Source organism: Physeter macrocephalus, chromosome 4, assembly GCF_002837175.3.
Source record: "Physeter macrocephalus isolate SW-GA chromosome 4, ASM283717v5, whole genome shotgun sequence".
In the NCBI taxonomy this organism is placed as follows: Eukaryota; Metazoa; Chordata; class Mammalia; order Artiodactyla; family Physeteridae; genus Physeter; species Physeter macrocephalus.
This window is the reverse complement of record NC_041217.1, coordinates 146,741,615-146,760,409: the sequence shown is the minus strand read 5'-3', so window position 1 is coordinate 146,760,409 and position 18,795 is coordinate 146,741,615. Positions and strand designations below refer to the sequence as shown.

The following is an 18,795-nucleotide window of genomic DNA, read 5'->3' as shown; positions in this document are numbered from 1 at the left end:
AGCCATGGCCGCTGAGCCTGTGCGTCCAGAGCCTGTGCTCTGCAATGGGAGAGGCCACAACAGTGAGAGGCCCGCGTACCACTAAAAAAAAAAAAAAAAAAAAAAAAGATTGTTTATCAAGGCAATTGGCTACAAGATCAAAATACAGTGAATTGAGTTTCTATTGACCAACAAGAAGAAGGAAATAATTGTTTGAAAGGCACCATTTATAACAACAAAAAAACTAAGATACTCCAGATTAATCTTACAGAAAATATACAAGACCTTTATAGAAAATGTTTTATGTTTTTTTAAATAACTTTTTTTCAAAAGGCCAGAGCATTCTACCTTCTCATAGGTTATTGCCAGTTAATAGTCAAAGCACCATATTAAGATACACACACGTGCACACACATACAAACATGCAGGCACACACTTTGTAGATAAGTCTTGTAAAAGACTTTTCTGCATAGATCAGGGAAAGGGTGTCTAAGACTCAGTACACTACCCTCCCACCTCCAGCCTGAAGCTGATAGAGAATGTAGATCCTCTGCTTCTCCAGAACTGCCAATCCTTGTCATTTCTAATCTCTATCAGTCCCAAGGTGGCATGACAGGAAGGAATTTGGCTTTTCCTTGGATGCACAGTTTTTGATTCTGATTGGATCCAGATAGTCAGATTTCTCATATTTGACCACTCTTTCTTCCTAGGTCAATCACTTCCATCCGGAGTGAACTGATTCCATACCTAGTAAGAAAACAGTTCTCCTCAGCTTCATCACAACAAGGACAAGAAGAAAAAGAAGAGGATCTAAAGAAAAAGGAGCTGAAGTCCTTAGGTCAGTGCTTGAGTTGGTACAGTAAGGTAAGGGTAACAATACCTTTGGAAGAGTGGCTGGGCAACTTAGCCCAGCCCAAGATGCCTGTCTCAAGGCAGCAGGTTTTCATCTAGCCAACAGTTATGACAGGCTAGCTGATGCCACTCCCTGAGCTCTGGGTGGGCTTGCTCAAGCAAATCCTGTCACTGTGCTCTTCAGGGACACGGGCTAATCATGCCTCAGGTCCATTCTCTGGTTAACAGCTCTGGTTTGGCTGTGTTCCTCTCTAGACCTTTTTGACTTTGAACTCTGCACACCACTTCTCAGTTCCCCTATTCTCTAGGCTGTGGGAGCCCCACTCCTGACTAAACTCAGCCTCTCCTGTCAAGGGAAGAAAGGTGAAGGACTGTATAATGACAGTCCAACCAGAGCCAACAGACTATCACCTTTCCAGGATGTAGGGATGAGGTCAGTCTTGTTTGCTCTCATATCCTTGCCTGGTCCCTGGCCCAGTCCTGGGCTCATAGTAGATGTTCCAAAAAATGTACTTATCAAAGGAATAAATGGAAACAGTATAGCATAATGGTTAAGATATCAGAGCTTAGGGCTTCCCTGGTGGCGCAGTGGTTGTGCGTCCGCCTGCCGATGCAGGGGAACCGGGTTCGCGCCCCGGTCTGGGAGGATCCCACGTGCCGCGGAGCGGCTGGGCCCGTGAGCCATGGGCGCTGGCGGAGCGGCTGGGCCCGTGAGCCATGGCCGCTGGGCCTGCGCGTCCGGAGCCTGTGCTCTGCAACGGGAGGGGCCGCAGCAGAGGGAGGCCCGCATACCACAAAAAAAAAAAAAAAAAAGATATCAGAGCTTAGCATCTCAGACCTGGGTTTGAAATTTTACTCTGCCATTTATTAGCTCTATGACCTAAGGCAGGTTATTTAGTCTTCTGAGCCTCAGTTTTCTTACCATAAAATAAAAGATTTCAAATGATTGTTGTACGAGTTGAAAAACTGAGGCCCAAGTCCTGTGCTATTTCTCTCATAGCACAACTATCTGATATGATAATGGAGGCTAACAGCACAAAGCCAACATGGCTGGTCACTAAAGCCTGGACAGTTGCTTCTGCTACCCCATGGTGTACAAGAGTCATCTATTTTATTTTCCCTAGTAGTGCTTGATTGTCAGTCAAACTTGCTTATAGGACCTCTTTTTAAGCATTTTTATATCATACAGTATTTCAGATGTACAGGAAAGCACCTTGCTCTTTTAATTTGACTTAGTCTTTCAGGTTTTAGTGGGATTTCCCCAGGGTCCATGCTGCATGGGTGCATTGCGGGGGAAGAGGTTTGAGCTGTACCCTCTTTCAAAACTTGACTGATTCTGTATCCTCTCTGTCATGTCTCTCATGTACTTGCTCGGTTTGGGTATTTGTTCTGAAGATATTTATAGTTTTATAAAAGGAGCCAATACACTGACCTTTGCTCCCTATGATGCCTGCTGGAATGCCTGTCGAGGAGACAGCTGGGAAGATTTGTCCAAGTCACAGGTGCGCTGTTACGTCCACATCATGAAAGAGGGACTCTGCTCTCGAGTGAGCACCCTAGGACTCTACATGGAAGCCAACAGACAGGTGAGAGGATGGGTTTAGAAGAGAAATCGTGGGAGTTCCTGTCCCAGGAACAGACTGAGCCTTTTGTCTTTCTTCATTAGATACACAGTGACTTGTTCAAAATTGCTCTCATTCCAAAGGTTGAACAAGACCTGGCATGTCAGGAGAAACCATTGGGGTACCCAAGTACAGCAAAAGAGGAAGTGAGAGGTCTGGTCCATAGAGGCAGAGCTTCTGTGGCTCCAAAGAAAGGCCAAGATCTCCAAGAAGGCTTAACTTCTGGCCTGTGGGTTGAACAGCTTTCTCCTGTTCTGCTCAGCATGGGGATATCTACAGCACTTCATAAACAAGCAGATAAATACTGTGTAATCATTACTGTGATGATGTAAACATAGGCACACAGAGGAAACTTTCTTAAGGAGGCAAAGGAGCAGAGTATAGAGTAGCCAGATGGCAAAGCATCAAGGAAGGAATGCCCATGAGAGAGAAGTGTCTGGAAAACAGCATTAGAGCATGAGGAGTCTTGCCAATCCACCCTTTTAATCCTGAGGTTTGTGAGATATGAAGAATGAGTAGCTTCTATTGAAGGGGAAGCAGTGCGCTAAAGGCAGGCCAGGTTTTAGTTAAGGCAAGGGGTGAAGAAGGGGGACAATGAAGAGGCCGAGCGTGTGCAGGAGCTCTTTATTGTGTAGCAGGCACAGGAGGAAGGGAACACTGGGATTGGGATTGAATCCCTGAAGAAAACCTGACTCAAGAATCTTCAGGACCCACATCATGTGGTAGATATGGTCCCAGCCCCAGACCTCAAGCTGGCCTCAACCTGGATTGGTTAAATCCAAGGGAATCCAAGCTAGAGAGTTTATGAGAAATCACAACTAGTCCCATGTTTGCTCAGGGCAGTCCTGGGTAAAGTTAGCCCCAATTTAGGGTTAGAGGTATAGAAAGCTTCCTTAATTTGACTTTTAGTTCTCTTTCTTCAATTCTATGACTAGAGTCTGTCCGGCTGATCTGAAAGCAAGTCCACAGATAGCCTGAGGCCAGAGAAGTATCCTCTGAAGTGTCAGCAGGGCTGTGCATCAGACAGGCCTGAATGGCCTTGGCTGAAGTGTAATAGAGGAGATCCCAGGAATAGGGACTGAGGGATTAGCCTTCACATCTCCACTGTAGCTAGTCTAGCAAGGCTTCCCTCAGCTAGTGTGACTACCGCACACAGTGCTCCGACCAGCATTCTGCCCATGCTGGAGAATCACAGGTAGACACACTATCTGTGCCTTCCTAATGGGTCCAGAGCTAAAACACTCCATACCCATAACGTTTTCAGTTTTCTCTTACTGGAAAGAGAATAGTGTGAATTTCCCCTTCAGCATTTTATTTTGCCTGGTGAAGAACATGGATGCCTTCTCAGGGTCTGTCCTGATTGTGGAGTTGTCTAACATTACTCCCATCCTCACCTCATGCATGGCCACTGTGGTCCAGGAGGTGAGCAGGAACCTAGGATGACTGTGGTCAGGCCTCAGGAAGCTCCTTGCTCTCTTTAGGCCTCCTCTCCCAAGTGCTGCCTGGGTATCTCAAAGGCTTGTCTCAGCCACCCAGCTGAGGGAGGTGGCATTACTTTCAGGGAGGAGACTCTCAGCTAGGAAACTGAGGATAAGATTATCTAGAAGCTGCTGTGTAAACAATCCCTGTCCTAGGGGAAATGCATCAGCCTGCCTCATCCAGAAAGGAAGCTGTGGCTGAAAACTCCCCACATCTCTGCTGAACACAGGGTTCTACTTAAGGTGCTTTCAGGTGTTTTCTGGTCTGTCTTTAGTGACCAAACCTCTTTCCTCAAGGTGTCCAAATTGCTACCCGTTATCTGTCCGGAAGAATCACTGGTCCATTCATCAGCCCAGATTGTCAGCAAACACCTGGTAAGTGCTAGCTTGGACAGGGCAGTTATGGGACAGTGTCTGGGTGCACTGAGGCTTGTCCTTGAGAAGCTGGTTTGGGGTTTCTCCCAAACCAGCTTCTCCTCAGGTCAAGCCCTGAACCTCATTGGCCCCAGGGAAATCCCAAACTGAGTTCTGGTTATAAAATCTTACCTTCCAGCCCAGGCACTCAAGAAGATTGCCTGGACAGGTGCTGAGCCCAGCCACACAAACCCTGTAAGGAAGGTCTGTTATATAGTCTTTGGACTCGGTCACAGGAGCTTTCCATCTCTATCCCTCTTCTTACCCTGATTCGAGCACTATCTTCAGGAGAGCACATCTATATACACAAGAGCATGAGTGTGTAAGTTTGAGTTGGTCTCAGAGATATTATATGACCTTGTGGCCCTGAGAAATACTGATGATGATCCCTCTTGCTAAAGTGTCTCTGGGGAAAGATCCCATTAGACCCAGCTCAAGGGATCTGGAGGGTTGGTTTGCAGTTGGTTGAGATGGGTGGGCAAGTTTTTATATTTATATTTGCCTTTTGCAGGTTGGAGTTGACAGCCTCATTGGGCCAGATACACAGGTTGGAGAGAAGTCATCCATTAAGCACTCAGTCATTGGTTCATCCTGTGTCATAAGAGAGAGAGTGACTGTCACCAGTTGCCTTCTCATGAACTCAGTTACCGTGGAGGAAGGGTATGTTTCCCCTTGTACCCACTTGAGGCAAGGCCCTGGTATCTCGGGGAGGCTTTGGAGGCCAATCCAGCCTAGGAAAAGGGTCAGCTTTGGGAGAGGAAGAAAGGGGAAAGGATGAAAGAAGGAGTAGTGCCTAGGCCTTGGTTTTGGCTCCATAATATTTAATATGGTCTCTGAAAGCATTTCCATCAGTCTTCTCATACTTATGACAATTGTAGTCCTGGGAGAAGCTGCCTTCTCTTGCTTTGATATTCTACTTGATGGGATGGCCACAGTAGTGAGCCACTGGCAGGACTGGAATGACACTGTACCACTGTCTAAGGGTCACCTTCCCCTATCTCAGTATCTCACAGCAGCCCTGAAGAAAGCAGAGGCCTAGGAGGAATGGACATATAAGCCACTTTCCATTTTTGAGGGAGCGCTTCTCTGTTACAAGTTATAGAGAATCTTTCCCCATTTTAAGATGTGTTAGAATGCCCTAAAATCTTAGTTTATGAACAGCCTGAACTTGGAGTAAGACTTGAATGATGCTTAATAAGAGTCTTCCTCTGTATGGACCTCAGGTTTTTTCCTTGTATAAAATGCAAACATTAGTGGTGGAAGAGAGGAAAGATATTACCAATGGTTTTCAGACTTTTTAGAAAGGAAACTTTTTCTTAAGATAAATCTTAAGCAGAAACTCATTATTTAAAACTGGTAAAAGCACAGTTGTTTGGAATACAGTGGGGAAGGGGCACTTATCCTTCCTATAGAATGTGAAAACTGATTTTAAAAACCACTAGGCTAGGCAATTCCCTGGTGGTCCAGTGGTTAGGACTCTGTGCTTTTGCTCCCGGGGCTCAGGTTCGATCCCTGGTCAGGGAACTAAGATCCTACAAGCTGTGCAGCGCAGCTGAAAAAAAAACAACAGGGCTTCTCTGGTGGCGCAATGGTTGCGAGTCCGCCTGCCGATGCAGGGGACGCGGGTTCGTGCTCCGGTCCAGGAGGATCCCGCATGCCACGGAGCGGCTGGGCCCGTGGGCCATGGCCGCTGAGCCTGCGCGTCTGGAGCCTGTGCTCCACAGCGGGAAAGGCCGCGGCAGTGAGAGGGCCCGCATACCGCAAAAAAAAAAAAAAAAACACTGCTAGGCTAGATCAGCCTGAGATAGATTCTAGCTCTGACGTCTGTTGATTTCTCTATCCGGGAACTGATAGGAGAGAAGGATAGGGGAAGACTGAGGCCAGTAAAAGCTGAACTGCCTCTCACAGCTGCCCTTGAGGGATTAAGCGAAGCATTTTGGGGAGAGGCAGTACATAGGGATAGAACTAAAGGTTAAGCCTTTGCTTTTTAGGAAGAGTGGCTGATGGAAGACAGTAGACAGAGTGGAAATGAAAAGTACCATAATAAAAAACCAGGAAAGTTGGAGGCCATTGGGGATATTGTCCACCAAGACCTGTCCTCTCCTAAGCCTACTTCCTGATGACTCCCAGAACCCTGGCAAAGAGGCCTATAGCCTTCTGTCAGGAGTTTGAAAGAATCTTTTCTGGTGAATTTGACCAGCCCAAGAAGAAGAACCTGAATTTATTTACATGAGAGATTTCTAATGGCCCAGTCAAATCACCCTATAGTGAAAATTATGGATGGCAAATTCCATTCATGTGCTGTTTTAGAATCCTTTCCTAAATATGAAGAGATAATCAAAGATTACCAGAGATCTAAAGAAAGCCTCTATCATGAAAGATAGAGACCAAATCAAACAGATAGAAAAAAGCAACTTAAAAGAGGTAGAGACTCTGCAGGGAGAGGAAGATGCTTTCAAACAACCTGTCATTTCAAAGAACAAAAAACAAACTCTAGGAAATTTAAAATATGATAACAAAAGGAAAACCTCAATAAAAGAATTGGAAGATAAATTTGAAATTTCACAAAAAGTAGAACAAAAAGATAAAGAGATGGAACATAGAAGAGAAATGATAGAAAATTAGAGGACTAGTCCAGGATGTCTAACATCTGAATACGAGTTTCATAAAAAGAGAGCTGAGAAATCAGAGAAGGAAATTGTTTAAGAAATAATATAAGAAAATATCCTAGGGCTTCCCTGTGGTGCAGTGGTTAAGAATCTGCCTGCCAATGCAGGGGACACAGGTTCGAGCCCTGGTCCGGGAAGATCCCACGTTCTGCGGAGCAACTAAGCCTGTGCGCCACAACTGCTGAACCTGCATTCTAGAACCTGTGAGCCACAACTACTGAGCCCACATGCCACAACTACTGAAGCCCGCGCATCTAGAACCCGTGGTCCACAACTAGAGAAGCCACCACAATGAGAAGCCCACGCACTGCAGCGAAGAGTAGCCCCCGCTCGCCGCAACTAGAGAAAGCCCACGCGCGGCAATGAAGACCCAATGCAGCCAAAAATAAATAAATAAAATTTAAAAAAAAAAAAAGAAAATGTCCCAGAACTGAAAGATACGAATTTACAGAATGAAAGGGCCTACTAAGGGTCCAGCCCAATGGTAAAAATAAACCCACATAATTGTGAAACTTCAGATGTCAGAGACAAAGCATGCTACCAACTTACAAAGAGAAAATAATAGGTCATATACAACTAATCAGGAACCGGAATGGCTTTGGACTTACCAGTAGCAACAATGAAAACTAGAAGATAATAGAACAATGCCTTCAAAATTCTGAAGGAAAATTAATTTCAACCTAGAATTCCGTACTCAAGGTAAGTGTTAACGAAGTGTGACAGTAGAATATAGACATTTTCAGACATGAAAAGGTGTGTCCCACCAAAATGAAAAGTAAACCAAAAGGAGATAGATGAGAAACAAGAGATCCAACTCAGAATAAGGCAAAAAGAATCCATGGGGTGACGGTAAAGGCAGATCCAAGGGTGACTGCTATGCATGAAGCATAAAGGGAGCAGTTAGTCCAGAGTGGAATCCAGGAAACACTTATTTAGGAAGATGAAACTGATAAAATGCCAGATATATATAAACATCTTGAAAAATTTAGACAACTGGCTAAAGTTAGGTTTGAATTAGTAATAACATAGAACACTAACAAAAACAAAACAGTTATTAACTCTGTTTTTAAAAAAGTTGTACAAGGGGGCTTCCCTGGTGGCGCAGTGGTTGGGGGTCCGCCTGCCAATGCAGGGGACACGGGTTCGTACCCCGGTCCGGGAGGATCCCACATGCCGCGGAGCGGCTGGGCCCGTGAGCCATGGCCGCTGAGCCTGCGCGTCCGGAGCCTGTGCTCCGCAGCGGGAGAGGCCACAGCAGTGAGAGGCCCACATACCGCAAAAAAAGAAAAAAAAAAAAAAGTTGTACAAGAAAGGAGAAGGCATCAGAGTTTGCTATGTGGCTCAGCTATGAAATAGAATTAACATAGTCATAATAAACACTGAGCATTGACCAAAATTATGCTATAGCTATATTGAAAGGATGAAGGGTAGGAAGGGAAAAAGGGAGCAGTGGTAGGGAGAAAGGAAAGCTAAATCCTCATCTTCCATTGTGGGAAGTCTATTGACAATGCTTAAAACTGAAAAATTAAGATGTAATATAAGCATGTTATTATCTATAGACATGGAAGTAAATACAGAAATACTCAGCAAAAAGAAGTCAAAGAGTTGTCTCTGGGAAGAAGGAAATGAGTTGAGGGAACAGGGGACTACTATTTTTCATAATAAAACCATCAGAACAATTAGCTTTAAACTTCATGCATGTATAACTTTAATTGCAAAAAAAAAAAAAAGCCAGAAATTTTTCTGGTACACTGCTACCAGTGGTGTGCTGATAAATTGTTAACAACCAGTTCTGCAAAGGAAAAAATAAGTGGCCTGATTTGTAGCATTTGCTAATTCCCATGATACAAAGTTTCCCCCTATGACCAGTGATATCAGTGAACACTGAGTTGGGAAGAGACGCTAGCAGTCAGCTCTCCCAAGCAGGATGAGCTGGCTCCAGCACAGCACTGATAATAGAAACCTGTCTCAAGTATTTCACCCTTTCATCAAACACTTAAGGACTCACTCTATGCTGAAGAATGTAGTAGGCAACTGAAGACAGAAAACTACATAAGGCTCAATCTCTTCCCTCAAGGAACTCATAAGCTATATGCAACAAGAAGTTACAAGTGCTGTGATAGAAATCTGTATGGTCACAGAAGAGGAAAGGGTCAGAGAAGACTTAATTAAGGAAATGACCCTTGAACTGAATCTTGAAAAATGAGTAGAGCCCCCCAGGCTGGAGAAAGGAATGTTCTAGATACATCAAGAATATAAAGTGTGAGAGAGCATATCTTATTTCAGAAACAGCTCCTCATTTTGATGTTAGCTCAGATTTCACCACTTAAAAAGAGGCTCTGCTGAATATCCTCTCAGAAGTAACCTGTCCCAGCACTCCCTGTTACATCTTATTATCTTCATTATAACATCACTGTCTGGCCTTATCTTGTTTACGTGTCTATCACAAGAAGATGTTAGTTCGAGAATGTAAGTACCTTATCTTCTTTCCGTTTCACTGTTATATCCTGAGTGCCTACGGGAACTCAATAAATATTTGTTATGTGAAAGAATGGTAAACAATTCATAATGACCACAATATAGAATTCAGAAAGAAACGGATATGACAGGAGACAAGGCCATATAGATGGACAAAAGCCAAATCATGGACTATCCTCTAATGGGTAGTGGTAATTTAAGGGTTTAAAGAAAAGGAATAGCATGATTAAATTCCCATTTTATGAAGATCATTTTGGCTGTGGTGAGAAGGATGATCTGTAGAGGGTAAATACGGAGGCAGGAAGACTACTGAAATAATCCTGGTAAAATGGAAGAGGTCCTTAACTAACGCAATGGCAGTGGAGATGGAGAGGAGAAGTAACAGGGTGGTAAAAACTATAAAGCATGATGACTGCCTGGATATGTGAGGTGAAAGAGAGAGAAATTAAGGAAAATTCTTAGATTTCTTGCTGGAGCAATAAGGTTTCTGGTGTGCCAGTCACTAAGATAGAAATCAGTGGAGAAGGAGCAAGATTTGCAGGGTGGGAAGCAGAGAAATGACACGTTCCATCTGTGACAAGTTGAGCTCGTGGCAGGCGGCCTGACGTGCAGCACTTGCTGTATAGGACTGGAGTTCGGGAAAGAAGCCTGTGCTTGAAGTACAGATTGGGGGCAGTGGGCATGGAGGTGGTAACCGAATCCATGGATACAGCTGAGACCACCCAGGAACAGTGTGTGGCATTGAAAGAAAAGAAACCAAGACAAAACCTTGGAGAACATCAGTAATTTTAGACATAAGAAAAGGAATCTAAGGAGACTGACAAGGAACGAGCAAGGAAGGAATGTAAGGGGCAAGGGAGAGGACAGTTGGTCAGTGAAGCCCAGGTTTCTAGTTGGGAAAACAGGGTAGATGATGGTGTACTCACTGAGATGAAGAAGGGTGAGGGAGGAGCAAATTTGTGGGGAGATAAGGCTTGTGCGGGGCACATGGGATTGGAAGTACCTGTAGGACATCCAGGTGTGTGGAGGTAGCTGGTAGCCAGTTTGTGAGTAGAGGTTCGGAAAAGGGGTCAGACTCAGAGACCTCTTCCTGAATCACTGTGTTCTCTAACTTATTTTCCTGTCTCCATTTTTCTTTCTCTTCCAAATCCACCCTTCCATCATTGGTCCTATGGATTAGAGCATGAGCTTTGGGGTCAGACTGCCAGATTGAATCCTGGGTCTGTCACTTACTAGTCACTTAGGGGATTGGCTTTACCTCTTTGAGCCTGATTTTCTCATTATAAAATAGGATAAAAACTGGGTTGCCTCATAGGTTTATTGGGAATACTAAGTGAGTTAATAGACATAAAGCACTGAGAACAGTGCTTGGCACAAAGAATGTTAGCTGTTATCATTATCATCTTCTTCTTCATTACTTTATCTCATCTCACAGAGGTGACATGTTGCCAGTGTTGTCGTCCTAAAGAATATCTCTGATCATATCCATGTTCTATTCAGAAACTTTTGAAGAATCCCCATTACCTTTAGAATAAAGTTTCAGTCTTTTGGAAGAAGTTGAGAAGGATCGGTGTAAGTTCTGCTTTGTACATTTGGTAGAATTCCCCAGTGAAGCCATCTAGTCCTGGACTTTTGTTTGTAGGGAGCTTTTTTTTATTACAGATTCTATTTCATTTCTAGTGATTGGTCTGTTCGAGTTATGTATTTCTTCTTGATTCAGTTTTAGAATAAAGTTTCAACTTCAGAGTTTCTCATGTTTCTCATGATCTAGCTCCAACACTGGGTCCTGGAATGTTAGAATGAGATGGGGCCTTAGAAATCATCCAGCTCAATTTCTGCATTTTTACAATGAATAAATCGTGGCAATCCAGACTTTTTTCTTATTGTTCCTGTGCTACTCCATATCCCATTCCAGATTCCTACGTAAGATTGACAGATGTCACCATTCTCTTAAAAACCAGAACTACACTTGCCTTTATGCATTTGATCACCTGGTTCTAGAGTAGCTCATGAGGCTTTGTAACTTCCACTCTGTCTCATCTTGCCTCAGACCTTCCAAGGAAGAGAGTGACATAACTTTCTTGCTTGCTCTAATTGGTAACCTCTCCCTCCCCTCCTGTGGGTGGGCAGACAAAGGAGCAGCTCTCTAAAGCCCACTGTTAGTGTCCTGAATTGACATGAACAGACTTGGTAAGGAAACTAAGGCTCTGTAAGGAACTCCAGCTTATTTATATGAGAGAAGTTCATAGAAAGACCTAGCATAATACCCAGAGTCAATTGCTGTTTTGGGGGAGGTATAATCTTGGATAGCCTAATAAGATTTCTAGCTGGGGAAACAATAAAGGCTTAGATGGTAGCTGCTGCTATTTTTCCAACTAAAAAAGTTTAGGTGAAGGTATAGGCAGCCCACATGGGACTAATGACTAGGAAGGCCATTAGAGACTACCCAACCCTGCAAGTTAGCTTCTGGTGATAAGATGAGACATCCTGCATCCCATATGAAATTTTTCCCATTATTTTTGGGTCATTTAGTTTTGTTTTGTTTTGTTTTTTAATTTTATTTTTGGCTGCGTTGGGTCTTCATTGCTACGCGCGGGCTTTTCTCTGGTTGAGGAGAGCGGGGGCTACTCTTCATTGTGGTGCGCAGGCCTCTCATTGTGGTGGCTTCTCTTTTTGGGAGCACAGACTCTAGGCGTGTGGGCTTCAGTAGTTGTGGCACACAGGCTCAGTAGTTGTGGCTTGCGGGCTTAGTTGCTTCGCGGCATGTGGGATCTTCCCGGCCCAGGGCTTGAACCCGTGTCTCCTGCATTGGCAGGCAGATTCTTAACCACTGCGCCACCAGGGAAGCCCCAGGTCATTTAGTTTAATTACTTATAGTAAATTTAGGAAAGGTGATTAAATTGCAGTCATGTGAGACTTGATTACCCTGATGCTATTACATCTGGACTAAATGGCACAGTAGGAGCATGAATTTGTCTAGAAAGGAGTTTCTCATATTCTTAGTCTGCTTGTCTCTGCCAGCATTGATGAGCTGCTAAGACTTTCTGGATAGTGGCTTGGACACCCACCCAAGATCCTCAGGGCTTAAAGGATGCTAATAGGACCGCCTTGGGGAAGGTGTAGGCAAGACTATGCAGAGAAGCCTCCTGCCTGTCTTTCTGATTTTCTGCCACTTCCAATTTATATGACAGATGATGTTCAGCAATCCAAAGTGTAGTGAAAACTTCATTGTCGAGGCTTCAGTGTCAATCCTGTGTTCTGCATCTTTGGTCCTCTGGTCCTGATTAACATCTCCTGCATTTCCTCCTATTCCAAGGTGAATGACCCAAGCAGCAGTCTAGGGTAGCACCTTCACATGCAGGCAGGCTGGGGAACCAGGATTTCACCTGGATTTTCTGTGCTTTCTGCAGGCAGCAAGTGCAGCCCTCAAAGCCAAACAAGATACAGTATTGCTGTTTCTCATTGTTACCCTGAGTGTCCTCTTTACCGACACTCAACTCACTGCCCTACCCACTGAGCCCATTAACTTTTCCACTCCCTTTTATCCCTGACATTCACTGTGCCTGAATTGCCTCTCTTTAGAGATCTTTACCTGTAGAAATCCTACCCATCTTCCAAGGTCCAATATGTATTCTAACTGCTTCATGCAGTTTTCTTGAATTTTCCTAGCCAGAAATTATCTCTCCCACCTCTCTGTTCCCTGTGCGCCCATCACTTTACTTATGCTCATGTGATACTTACTGCATCTTTTTTCCTCAACTAGACTGTAAATTCCTTGAATACCTGAATACTCCTCATATAGACTCTTTGTATCCCTTAACTCCCAATACTGTATTCTTTTTTTGGCTGCGTCGGGTCTTAGTTGCAGCACACAGGATCTGTCGTTGCCTCGATGCACGGGCCTCTTTCTAGCTGCGGCGGCTTGCAGGCCTCTCTCTAGTTGTGGAGCGCAGGTTTTCTCTCTCTAGTTGTGGCGTGTGGGCTTCAGGGCACGTGGGCTCTGTAGTTTGCAGCACGTGGGCTCTCTCATTGAAGCGCATGAGCTCAGTAGTTGCGGCATGAGGGCCTAGTTGCCCCACGACATGTGGGATCTTAGTTCCCCGACCAGGGATCGAACCCGCGTCCCCTGCATTGGAAGGTGGATTCTTTACCACTGGACCACCAGGGAAGTCCCCCTAATACTGTACTTTTTATATACTAGATACCTTGTAAGTATTTACTGAATGAAAAATAGAGATCCCTAATTTAAGCCCTCCTACTGTAACTGACTATCTGTCAAAAGATCCTTGTCAACTTCTAGAAAAAGTCATGAAGTAAGTGCTTTACTCCTTCAAACTCACCAAGATGAAAACAAACAAAACCAGAAGAGGAAGCTTCATCTATAATAAAACTAGGTAACTGCCATGTACCCATACACAGACTAAAGAATATCTGCCAGACACAATGAAATTTAGGTCAGATCCAAAGAGAGCACCAAGATTTGACCAACATAAGGAATAGGGGCATGGACGATCCAAAGGAGAAATGGCAAACACCACTTTTGCAAAATCTCAAGGCACATAGAACTGAAAGAAAAAAACATCAAGGCACATAGAAGGGAGAAAACCAGGCTGGCCTCATACTTTTCTGTGATAACATTTAAGGCCAGAAGACAGTGAAACAACATTTAGAAAATTTGGAAGGAAAACAGTTGTGACCTAAGAATCCTATATGGTTGAAATATAAAATCATCAGAAATACTCCAAGGCTCAGGAGATTTGTCACCCATGAACCCTCTGGAAAACTCTACTCGAAGACATAATATAGCCAAGTAAGTAATGATACAAAATACTGACAAATGGGTAGGCTGAGTATAAAAGTGAACTCCCTTAAACATAAAATTAAGTCTGTGGCAGTTAGAGTTGAAAAAAGATCATAATTGTTCAAAGAATTCTGTCCATGTTTCTTCAGTCACACTTTTAAAAAAACCAAATTATAAAACTTTGGCAAGATCCCCTGGACTTAAGGGGCTCCTTCGGACTTTTGATTCATTCCCTACTTGGAACCATTTGCACTAAGCCCATCTTCTTAGACTACTACAGCTTATTTCTTTTAAGATTGTTACATCTTGGGAATTCCCTGGCTGTCCAGTGGTTAGGACTGCACACTTCCACTGCCGTGGGCCTGGGTTCAATCCCTGGTCGGGTAACTAAGATCCCGCAAGCCACACGCAGCATGGCCAAAAATAATAATAATAAATTTTTAAAAATAATATTGTTACATCTTTACTTTTATGCCCCCTGAGCCCTTTTTCTTAGCCTCTGCTTCGGGAATATAATTAGATTTCTGAGGAGGAAGACATTTTTCACTACTAAACCTTTATATAGTAAAGGCAGGCACATAGAACTAAGAGGAAGAAATGTTCACCCTGCTCACTGGAGCCAGTACATTTTAATCTAGAGGACCCAAGAGCAAGAGTGACCAGAGACAGGAAGAAAGTGAGATGTTTCTTCAAGTATTGTATCTCATTACATGAATTAACCTGGATAAATCTCACAAATATGATGCTGAAGGGGAAAAAAGCAAGTTGCAGAAGGATACATAGAGAATGATAGGATTTATATAAAATTTTTTAACTTTGCAAAAGAATACTATATATTGTCTACTAATATATGTAGTAAAAATGCTTAAGAACAATAAATACCAGAGCCAAATAGTAGTTACCTCTGGGAGGAGAAGGAGGGAAATGTGAAATAAAGAAAAATACTTTATTTTTGTATTGTTTTTTGGTGGGTACACAGGTGTTCTGTATATTCTCTGGACTTTTCCGTATGCCTGAAGTATCTCATTAAAAATAATACATGTTCTTCATCTAGAGGAACACCTGGACCTGGGCCTCTTGGGCCAAGATTAGGAGCCTCTGGCATCTAGAGAGATACGGGCAACTCAGCCATAATCTTTGGGCTGAAGCAGTGGGTTGGCCTAAAGGAGACCTTTAGTCACATGCCTAAAAAAGCTACATGTATCTCCAGTTCCTTACTCTTTTCTCCCCCAAGGTTATGAGTAAGTTTAGAAAGCCTGCCAGCTAATCCCCAGAGAAGAACCTACCTGTCCTCAGAGTTAGCTAAGAAGTTTCATGGCTCTTTACCAAACACTGCTAGTCAGCAGCTGAGGCAGAAGCCCGTGGCACCGTGGAGAGTCACTTACCACTGTGTAGGCTTGGGCACATTGCTTAACTTCTGTGAGCCCCACTTTTCTCTGTAAAAATTAGAATAAATACCACCATTCCTGCAGGTTTGCTAAAAGAATTAAGTTACATAATGAATATAAAGTGCTTTGTGTAGTGACTGAGCTGTATTAGACATTAGATTTATGTGAGTTCTCTTCTCTCCTGGAATAAACTGAAGAAAGTCCTAACTAAAGCCAGAGGAGGAATGAGAATTTGGAGGCACTCCTGCTTCCCAGGTGAGGGCTTCTTCCTCCTGTCATATGTTATGGTATCTTGGCAGTGATCTTACAATAGGCCTCTGTTTTTCTCATGGCCTCCTCTCCACTGAAGCATTAGGGTTCTCGGGGTAATTTCTCAAGACCTGCAGCTTAAAAGCCCATTAATCTTAGCCATCTCTGAGCAGCTTGTTAGAGAACACAGCCAGGCATCGGCACAGCAGAGTCTTTAGTACCAAGCTGAGAGTTAAAAGTAGGATTCAGAAACTGTAGTTCTGGCACTGGGGCCAGGTCTTTTCATGAGCTGTATAGGAAGTCACCTCCCCTCCTGCTTTAAGCACTGAGGAGAAAAAGCAAAGTCTTTACTGTGGATTGGCGACCTGGACGGGGGCTTGTTTGATATAGTAGTGTCTGTCCTTCCCCTCCAGCCTGGGAGCCCACATACTACCTGTAAAATCCTTAATGTTGGAGTTCTTTCTGGACAAGAGGAAAGCTAAATTGGCTTAAAATTTTTCCAGAGTACCTCAGCCTTGCTAGGTGACTTGTGACTGCAACAGTGATCATGGGAAACAATTGAAGAAACAGTGGTAGAAAAGATTTCCCACTCACTAAGCATTTTGTCATCTCAAAGCCTTTCACAGATCCACTGAACAAGAGCTTCAGAAGAGCTCCCAGCTTCCCATCAATCAACCCACTTTTTCCCTATCACATCTGCAGACTCTCTAGTGGTGGTTTATTTGTCTCAGAGGGAGTTACACACAAACTGGATGAGACAAGCAATAAAGCAATATGGGAGGTTCCTGAGACCTTAATCAGACCTGTTAAACATAAGGAGAACCCAGGTTATCCATTGCTGTAAAAATCTGACCTCAGTCATTCCAGATTCTTCCTTCCAGAAATGGTTCCCACTTGTGTCCCAGATTCCAAAATAGCCATTTAGTACTCTCTAATTATGGCTGCTGGAGTTCCTGTTGGCGGTTTCTTGTTTGCTGACTATGTTTACCCCTAGCCTAACTCCAGAACATGCTACTACTCTTAAACTACTGAGTAGGAAGCATCCCCTTTCTCCCACTTTGAAAAAAGAAATGAGACTTTTCAGTGACAAACTAGTAGCCAGTTGTAAGCCTGCTATGTCTCAGAAGCCTCTGTGTCTGAGGCTTTCTATGCTTCCTTACTCTTCTCTTGGGGTGAATTTTCCCCTAGGAGCAGGAGTCACCCTAACCGCTGACTGGACTGCTTTTCCTCAGGCAGAGGGCAAATTGGAAAGTGCTGGAAGGTCCCTTAATGCCCACCCACTCAGTGTGTCCTGAGTCTGAGCCAAAAAACAAACTAATACTAGGACTTCCCTGGTGGTCCAGTGGTTGAGACTTCACACTTCCACTGCAGGGGGCATGGGTTCGATCCCTGGTCAGGGAACTGGGATCCCACATGCCGCATGGTGCAGCCAAAAATACCTAAAACTGTTTCTACCCATCTCTAGCCCACACCACAGAGGTGCTGTGGCTTTGGCCTTTTGTTGCTTTCCAGCAAGCTTTAACCTTCTAGAAGAATAGAGATAAAGAAGGCTCTGGAATGCCATAAAGTGCCAAAATTCCTTTTTGGCAGTTTACTAAAGTTTTGGCATTTGGGAAGAATCTTTTTCTGTTTAATATTTATTTTATTTTATTTATTTATTTTTTGGCTGCATCAGGTCTTAGTTGCGGTACATGGGATCTTTCGTTGCAGCGTGTGGGCTTCTCTCTAGTTGTGGCGTGTGGGTTTTCTCTCTCTAGTTGTGGTGCGTGGGCTCCAGAGCGCATGGGCTCTGTAGTTTGCGGCACATGGCTCTCTAGTTGAGGCACGCAGGCTCAGTAGTTGTGGTGCACGTGCTTAGTTGCCCAGCTGCATGTGGGATCTCAGTTCCCTGACCAGGGATTGAACCCGCGTCCCCTGCCTTGGAAGGTGGATTCTTTACCACTGGACCAGCGGGGGAGTCCCAAGGAAGAATCTTTTTTTTTAATGGCCTGTGCATGATAGTTTTAGTCCTTGGAATGGCCTCTTTTCCATCCCCCGTGCCTCCTGGGTTGCTTGAGGATTTTTTTTTAGTCGGTGTTTTGTTTTGTTTAAATGGATACTCACATCCTTCCTACTCACCTCTTTCTCCCCTCCAGCTGCCCACTTCTGACTCTTTAGGGTATTGAATATTCCCTTGTTAGGACAGAGCTCCTTCCACAGAGCCATCTTGGCTCAAAAAAACAGCTAGGCAGGGCTTCCCTGGTGGCGCAGTGGTTAAGAATCCGCCTGCCAATGCAGGGGACACGGGTTCGAGCCCTGGTCCGGGAAGATCCCACATGCCACGGAGCAACTAAGCCCGTGCGCCACAACTACTGAGTCTGTGCTCTAGTGCCTGCGAGCCACAACTTTTTTTTTTTTTTTTTTTTTTGTGGTACGCAGGCCTCTCACTGCCATGGCCTCTCCCGTTGCGGAGCACAGGCTCCGGACGTGCAGGCTCAGCAGCCATGGCTCACGGGCCCAGCCACTCCGCAGCATGTGGGATCTTCCCGGACCGAGGCACGAACCCGTGTTCCCCGCCTCGGCAGGCGGATTCTCAACCACTGCGCCACCAGGGAAGCCCGAGCCACAACTACTGAGCCCACGTGCCACAACTACTGAAGCCCACGCGCCTAGAGCTTGTGCTCCTCAACGAGAGAAGCCACAGCAATGAGAAGCCTGTGCACCATAACCAAGAGTAGCCCCCACTTGCCACAACTAGAGAAAGCCTGCGTGCAGCAAAGAAGACCCAACGCAGACAAAAATAAATAAATTAAATAAATTAAAAAAAAAAAAAACTAGGCAGTCCCAGGCTTCCTCTAGCCTTTTCTCCCCTTAATTTCTTTCTTT

General features: G+C 44.4%; 1 protein-coding gene across 3 annotated transcripts in view; it reads left to right on the top strand.

Moving 5' to 3' along the window:
* Positions 1-18,795, top strand: part of EIF2B3 (eukaryotic translation initiation factor 2B subunit gamma) — a 158,158-nt gene that overhangs the window by 129,921 nt on the left and 9,442 nt on the right. For all 3 annotated transcript variants that reach the window (XM_007110668.2, XM_028489433.2, XM_055084658.1), the window contains 4 exons: positions 690-817; positions 2,227-2,417; positions 4,229-4,306; positions 4,857-5,005. In XM_007110668.2, coding sequence (XP_007110730.1) covers positions 690-817; positions 2,227-2,417; positions 4,229-4,306; positions 4,857-5,005 — 546 coding nt within the window. The remainder of the gene's footprint in view (positions 1-689; positions 818-2,226; positions 2,418-4,228; positions 4,307-4,856; positions 5,006-18,795) is intronic.